General features: G+C 45.9%; 1 protein-coding gene across 2 annotated transcripts; it reads right to left on the reverse strand.

The window, feature by feature from the left end:
- Nucleotides 1-1,237: 1,237 nt before the first annotated feature.
- LOC133905839 (auxin response factor 24-like) lies at nucleotides 1,238-7,422 on the reverse strand. Of its 2 annotated transcripts, none has more exons than XM_062347611.1 (15): nucleotides 7,010-7,422; nucleotides 6,805-6,929; nucleotides 5,888-5,986; nucleotides 5,737-5,790; nucleotides 5,486-5,674; nucleotides 5,320-5,404; nucleotides 4,939-5,029; nucleotides 4,672-4,836; nucleotides 4,380-4,499; nucleotides 4,196-4,271; nucleotides 3,943-4,111; nucleotides 2,922-3,859; nucleotides 2,116-2,306; nucleotides 1,870-2,012; nucleotides 1,238-1,718 (listed from the first exon to the last, which is right to left on the reverse strand). In XM_062347611.1, exons 1-15 carry the CDS (start codon nucleotides 7,053-7,055, stop codon nucleotides 1,645-1,647), a joined length of 2,565 nt encoding a protein of 854 aa, XP_062203595.1. In that variant the 5' UTR covers nucleotides 7,056-7,422; the 3' UTR covers nucleotides 1,238-1,644. The 2 variants fall into 2 exon arrangements, with proteins under 2 accessions (XP_062203595.1, XP_062203596.1); XM_062347612.1 differs by having other exon boundaries at nucleotides 1,812-2,012; nucleotides 7,010-7,421.
- Between the last annotated feature and the right edge of the window lie 338 nt (nucleotides 7,423-7,760).

The following is a 7,760-nucleotide window of genomic DNA, read 5'->3' on the forward strand; positions in this document are numbered from 1 at the left end:
TCATGCTTACATACTCATTCAAGAAAACAAAAATACTGTGTATGTGATTTCTGTGCATGGAGACAACACTGTTTACAGTGTTATACTATATGAACAAAAATGGAGGAAAATACATACATTTGGTATGGACTACAATTAGTGTATCCAGACTTGGAGTTACAGTCATGATGAATACAGGCGGATAGACAGATCTGCCAGGTGCCCATGCGCCCATGACTTGACGAGGATCAATCGGTCTATCATCCATTCCGCATCAAAGCAAGTGCAGAGCGCATGCAGAGGCCACCGAACGATTCTAATACTCCAGCGGCCACTTGTCTATCATGTGGCATTCCAATCCAAACGCCAACAACGGATTACTCCCTTTATTTCGTAATATTTATTCATAGTTTCGAAAGTATCTGTCTTAAATTATTTATTTATTATAATAATCAAAAATATTTTATGTTTTATTTTTCTGTTATACTCTTAAGTATATGTATGTATTTACTTTAACACCAGTGAGTTACTTACTCTTATTTTTATATTGATTAGGAGTAGTATCATCATCTTATTATATTTTTCACTCAATTTCAATATTTTTTGGTTTATATGTAATGATGAGTGTGAGTAAATATTATGAAACGGAGAGAGTAAGTCGGTTGCGGGCGCCGGGCGACACGGCCATAAATCCCGTTGGATCGGATGGAGATCATTCACCTCGCTGATGCTGCTGCGACGCCCTTATAGCAGTGTACTGCGGCTGCCCCAAAGAGTGCGTACGTACGTACGAGTAAGATCTGTACGGTCGCATTGCGTCGACAAATCTGGGTCTGGGAGGGAGCATTCATTGAATACGAGCCCCACTCATACTCGCGCGCGCCCCTTGCGTCTGCCTGTGTGATACAACAGGAGCTCTGCTCTTGGGTTCTGATTACTGCTGCATGTTTTGATGCTAATTGCATGCTATCCGAAATTTAGAGCACTGGAGCTCTGCTCTTGGGTTCTTATTAGAGCACTACTGATTACTGCTGCATGTTTTGATGATAATTGCATGCTATCCGACATTTTTCCCATTCGCAAAGGTTGCAGTTAGTTGTTACACGTTCGTATTTGAATGAACGCACATCATCCAGGTCGAATTCAGATTCAAGCACCAGATGCTCCTTGTCGTTGTGCTGCATCAAAGAGCAGCCAATTGCCAGCCATGCTATCAACCCTCCAACAATTTTTGCCAGACTCTTCACACCTTCGCACCACCAAACCAACAAGAGAATGAATTCGCATGCAAATCAACGAACACATACATTCGACAATCGCAGGCACTTGCACATACCCAACCAAACACAAAAGGCAACCACAGGGGTCAACTCGCCTTCTTCAAGTGCCATATCGATTGCGGCTGTCGACAATATACTACGCTAGAGAGCAAAGCTACTATTTACACGGCTTAGGCAAAGGGGAGGAGGGATCAAGCAAGCGCACCACCGGTTCTGCTTGCTTTCTGCTGCTACAATAAACTTACCTCGACAAAGCACACCCAAAACTTATACTAAGCGAACTTAGAACAGGCAACGGACACCAGGGCAAGCACCATCTACAAATAGGGTACTGCGGGGCTTACCCGACAGACATGCAAAGCACCTACTACACCTCTACAAGCTTCTATTTCTCATTCACAGTCTCTCTCTCCTGCAACGGATATGTGGCCTTTTGTCTCCCTCGCCACAACAAACGACCTGAAAGAAGGGAAGACAACACGAGAAATTAATTCGGTATGATCAATTGTTCTGCTGTTGTAACCGAGTGCAGGTATTGCTGCTGAAGTGTACCTCACTAAATGGACAAATTAGCAGTTCTCAGAATTGCGAGACAAAGTGAACGGGCCACCTTGGAGATCTTTGGAAACCAATCCTCTTCCCAGCAAATTAGACGGGCTATCTTCGGACCTTGAACTTAGGGCACCTGGATTCATCCTTTCGACCTCCTCCCTTGTGTAGATGAAGATCTTGTGGACCATGTTGCAGAATTCACTGTTCAAACAGGGCATTAGAGTTAAATGACAAATAGTTAAGCATGATTGTGTTTTTATCAACAAGAAAGCAAAGAAATCATTCAGGCGGTAGCAGGACTCACTTCCAGGGATCATCACCAACCAGCATCATGTCACCTTCGTTGTCAGTGTAGACGACCAACCAATCCTTGCGAGGACTGTTCAACTCACCATCAAAGTCAAACATCTGATCCAGTTCAGCAATCAACTCACCGTAGCAAGTGAACTTCGTCAGATCAACCGACCTGCCAAGTGCATTGCCTTGCTTATGGACCTGAAATGGGTAAGCCTTGTCACATTCAATAATTATACAAGTAATAGGAGATCTACCATGCTAACTCCAGTCACAGATTATTGGAATTTACGAACTTTCACTGTCTATACTAAGCTGCTATGAGCAATGCACCTTTTTTCATCACATATTTGTAGCATTCTAAAAGGTATAACCTGTAATATTGTATGATAAATATACTTATCATTTTCATGAGGCCGGACTATATATTCAGAAGACATAATGATTAAAGGTTAAAAAGTTTGATCACAAGCATCCCACAGTGATTTTTTATGACAATTGCACTCAAAGGTTGTGGATGATGCCAAGTGGCTCCGAACATGAAACTTCCATAAACAAGAAAAACTGTAACAATTTATTAGCATAGAAGATTACACAACTAGCAGGTTTTTTTGGATTGGTGGAACCTGCAACAAACTTAGCTTCTAGACAACAATGTTGCTGAAGCAACCATATCAGGAAATTCCAGCCAGCAAGCAGTAGTACACAACTTCACTAAAGCATACTTTGAAAACTATTCACTAGAAGATTTAGGCCCAGTAAGCATTTGATGTATTGAGATGACTAACAAGGAAAAAGATGCAATGTGTGGTGAACCTTCTTGCAGCTTCGGGTGGAACCATTTTGCAGTTTGTTTTGAATATTTTGGGTAGTTTCTGGACAAGGCTGATTATTCTCCATAACAGAATCCGAATGAGGACCATCGAGTGGCTTCACAGTCTTGGAAGGATCAGAACAATTATCCACTTTGATTATGTCCAGCTCATTCCCTCTTTCAGATGGAGAAGTTTGAAGCTTCCCATCATATGCAACACTTGATGGGGATACCATAGGTTCAGATTTTGCTGCGCTGCCAAGAGGAATCCCAAATAGCTTGAATTCAGTGCCTTTTGTTTTCTGAACATCATCATCGATAACCAAAGGCCGGGCCTTGATCAAACTGGACGATGCATGATCCATGTGGGAACATGACTCGATATGGCCAAACCAGGCCGAGGAGCGCTGATCAATGCCATGGCCCTGAAGCGAAGTGAAAGCTGAATTCCCACTAAATTTTGCAATTTCAGCCCTTTGAGGAAGTGCAGCATCAGGCGTGGCTAGATAATTCTGTTGATTCATCCTAAAACCAGTGTTCCGAGGCATAAAAGACCATGTGCCAGGTAACATGTTGTGGTTGGCTTGTTGGACTGGATAACGAGCATCAATTGTGTCCCAGGTATTTGAACGGTTTCCAGATATTTGACTAGGAAAAGAACAATGTGGTTTCTGTGCATCTTTCAGTGGTTGAAATCCTGATAACATCTGATTGTAACCTTCAGGTCTTCTCTTCTGCATCCAACCCCCCAAACTTAGCTTTGTCTGGTTAGCAATACTGTTTCTCTCTTGATCAATTCCTGAAGACCACATGGTGAGATCCTGACCAGTCTTTAAATCACTGTTATCTCCAAATCGACTTGTCAAAGATGTACTTCCTTGACTGTGCATGGCCCTTGGGAGACTATTCTGTTGAGAGCCTGACATGACTTTAGAAGCAACTAAATGAAAAGATAATGCTTGCATTAGTAACGGTAGCAAGAACTATAAAAGCTTGAGATTGGTAATAAAATCAAATTCAAACCTTCTCTGTTTACAGCTGACGAGTCAGATGACGAAGCATTAACATTTGGACGAGACCTCTTGATTCTGAGTGCTGGAATAGGGTTCACAGGAGTGCTAACTGCAGGTTCTATTTGCCAAGTAGAAACTCTTTCAGGACGAGGAATAGAAGAAGCTTCATCCCATCTCACCTAATTTCACAAGAACAGATTAGTAAAGACTGTTATAAATTCGGTTCACCTGGCAATACAAAGAAACAAGCATACGGTCAATACCTTAAGGGAACGCCATTTTGAGTCAGCCCAGCCAGATGGATCAGAAGCACCTATTCCAACTATTGTGCCAGTGAATCTAACAAATGGGAATTAAAAGTTTTAATCTATCTCCAGAGAGGAAATTATGTATCATTTGTAGATGGACCAAACATCCATTAAAGGATGTGAACAGACAGCTGCTTACCTTTGCTCTGCCGACTCTTCACCTTCAAATCTCATCTTAAATCTCATCCCTATTGAGTAATTTCGTTTCAGTGATTCAAAATACCGATTGCGCGAAACCACAAATTCAGCTGGACTAGTCCTGCAAGACAAGTGTAAATAACTCAGTTCAAACATACAATTAGTTATGATTGATCCCAAAACTTTCTTTTACCATGTAGGGGAATCATGACACTTCATGCAACAATTGGAACAGCACTAGTGCTAAAACTGAACGCAGAAATAATGCACTTAAGCTATAATTCCACACAAACCTTGGCTTGTAGTAGACAGTGAACATACTCCCAGTGTTCACCGCATGCCATGCTGTTGCAAGAACACCAAGATGCATACTGTGGCTTGATATGACTGAAGATGGAATAGTAGTTTGGTGTCTCAGAGCACGCCGAACTCCAACACGTAACTCCCGATTCTCACCTCTGGCTCATAAAATATAAGAAAGCGGGTATTGGTTAGGTAGTGTTAGAAAAGAGAGTTGAGAACAAGCAACATGATCTGTTAAGCATGACATAATACAACACCTAAGAAATATGAAGGCATCCCCAGCAACAAGACGTTTGGCACTAACAAAAACACTCCAACCACTCTGAAGAAGGTGTCTCCGTGGCTGACCTGTTGTCAAGCAAAGACAAAATTGTAAATTTTAACAAGTATCCAACAAATTAGATCTAGCCTAGTTACAAATTAGGCTAATGATAATGGAGCAGGAAATCCTAGTCCGGAAAACTAAGCGTGCGAAAGAATTGACCGACAAAATTACTGCCATCATCCACACATCATCAATTGCAAGCCCAGGCAAAGAAAAATTGAACACACAAATGTCTGCTGAGTGAACAAACAAGAAAGAGCATGACACATTACTCTGGAACAAATCCATCACAAGGAGGATAGTTATGGATCACCTCGAAAGATGTGACGGAAGCGCCACTCAACCCCATGCAAGTCTTTAGCCACCAGCTCTTGATTCGGCGGATGCTGACTCATATCCTGATCAAGGATCAACATTAAAGGAGTGGTGGCAGGCAGTGCTCAATCAACAACATAAGCCAAAGGTTCCAAGGGCCTAACCAGTGGCGGTAGGCACTCATCTGCGTGCCGGCGCAACACTGAGAATCCACCATGCGTGCTTGTGTCTGAGGCAGTCAGCGTCTTGCAGAAGGAATGGATGCGAAGCTGCTCATTCGTAGCTGGTGGCGCATCAGGCACCAACACCTCCTCCTCATTCTCAGCCGTTGTAGAGGTATTCTCATCTCGCTTCTGTCAACATTGGTTCACATTCCAAACCCATATATGCCCAAAGAACAACCGGAATTACTCACCTTATCAGGGAGCAGGGTGAGCTGGGCATACACCTCATCAGTATCTGGCTCAGCCTAGCGAATGAAACAAGGATCAGGCATTTGCATCCATAAAATGCTACAATAGACTGCAAAGAAGCTACTACTGCACAAAGCCGCTCGCTGTTACTACCTTCAGTTCCATGTTCATGAGCTTGCAGGGGATCTTCCATGGCAGGTTGTACAGCAGCGTCCCCTGCTGCTCGGCGACTTGGTTCGTCGACGCCTCCACCTGAAACCACAGCAGAGCAAGCAGAAGCCGCTCAATCAGCGCCCCAGAATCACAGAATAGAGCAAGAATCTTGGTTAAAGGAATCATTGCACATCTCCCATGTCAGCAAAAAAAAAAATTGCCGAACTTTGGATAACATTAAAAAAACATAAAGGCACTGATTCTTAATACCATTCGAGGCACTAAAGAAAGACCAAGCCTCCAGGGTCAAATGAAAGAGAGCTCACTGCAGTAACCAGTAAAAGTAACAGACGACCTCCAAAACAAAAACAAAAAAAGATCAGCAACACGTCGAATTTCATCGCCGGAGCCAAGAATTCCGAAGTGCCAAGGCTCTTGCATTGCCAAACTCTCCGCATCAGAAGCAAAACCCCAGCCCAGACTGCAGCACTGCAGTGACAAAGCAAAGCAACCCGAAAATACATGGAAGAAGAAGAAGAAAAACTGGGCAATTCCCCATCAAAATCGACGATTCGGTGCAAAGGTGCAAGCTTTCAGGAACCACAAGCATAAATCCAACCTGTGGATGACGAGGATTTGAAATCCAACCACACCCCGCAGGTGCAAGCTCGAAATTTCCCAAATCGAGGTGAGGCACAGCGCACACCGACACCAGCGCCCCCAGATCAAGTAATTCCGCGCCAAAACCCCTCCAAACCCCGCGATTCGCAGCGATCACGTACGAGGACGCAGAACCCCACAAAAATCGGCAAGAATTCCGACACGCGCAAGCGCGGCGAAACAAAAAACCCTTCAAAAACGCAGCGAAGCAGCATCATCAACAGGAACAAGAACGACGACAGCAATTCCCAGCTCACCTGCTCGATGTGGCCCTGCGGGAAGTAGTAGACCTTCTCCCCGAGCGGCGGCACGCTCGAGAGCGGCCCCGCGCACGCCCTCCACAGCTCCACGAACAGCGCGTCCTTCCCTCCGCCTCCATCACCTGCACGCCGGACAAACCCTCGTCACTAACGAGTAACGACCCAACACCCAAACCCCACACAGCCAGCAGCACGCACTCACCTCCGCCTCCACCGCCGCCGCCGGCCGCCGCTACTGCTGCCGCCATCGGATCTCACATGCAATTCCTCACCCCCGCCGCACGCCCCCAACCAACCTCCCCGCGCGCCGGCCCCAATCCCTCGCAATTCCGCAGCACACCCCTACGGGCCGCGCTGTGCTGGGCGATTTGCGGAAGGCGAGGGGATTTAAGTAGCTAGCACTAGCAGGCCGCGGGGCGAAGGCGACGTCAGGTTCTCCTCCGCTTCTCCCTCTCCCTCTCCCTCTCCCTCCCTCCCTCTAGTAGTGCGTGTCTGCGTGTGTTGTGTGTGCGAGAGGCGAGTGTGTCAGTTTCCCCCGCCTCGTGTTGCCCACCGCGGCCGCCCCTGCCCCGAGGCAGCCGGGGCGGGGCGGTGAGCTCACCCCGAGCCGAGCCACCGCGCGGGCTCCTCCGTCCGGGCCCGGGCCAAGTGGGCCTGTCTCCCCAAGGCAGGCAAAGGGCGGGGCAATACTTTTTTTACAATTTAATCCCGCTGTTAATTATTTAATTACCAGGATGGCGTTGGTCCGATCAGAGGTGGTGGGTGCGGCCCGATTTGGCAGTGGCAAGCCCGAGGGAGAGGCGCTTTGGATCGGCGGATGGTTGGCAACCTGCCATTGGCGATTGGACAGGCACGGACTCGGCCCGATCCTCTCTTTTGTCATGTGGTTTTGGCATTGTTGTTTTTGTGTGTTGCGGAAGTGGTGTTATATACTCTTTCGATCGTAAATATAG

The sequence above is a fragment of the Phragmites australis genome, chromosome 23, assembly GCF_958298935.1.
Source record: "Phragmites australis chromosome 23, lpPhrAust1.1, whole genome shotgun sequence".
Classification (NCBI taxonomy): Eukaryota; Viridiplantae; Streptophyta; class Magnoliopsida; order Poales; family Poaceae; genus Phragmites; species Phragmites australis.

What these genes read in the sequence shown, in the direction of transcription:
- LOC133905839 (XM_062347611.1), bottom strand. Translation starts at nt 7,055, where the DNA reads ATGGCGGCAGCAGTAGCGGCGGCCGGCGGCGGCGGTGGAGGCGGAG. An exon ending in GAAGAGTCGGCAGAGCAAAG is followed by an intron (nt 4,272 to 4,379) that starts GTAAGCAGCTGT and finishes CCCATTTGTTAG; the next exon opens with ATTCACTGGCACAATAGTTG. An exon ending in GTTGGTGATGATCCCTGGAA is followed by an intron (nt 2,013 to 2,115) that starts GTGAGTCCTGCT and finishes CTGTTTGAACAG; the next exon opens with TGAATTCTGCAACATGGTCC.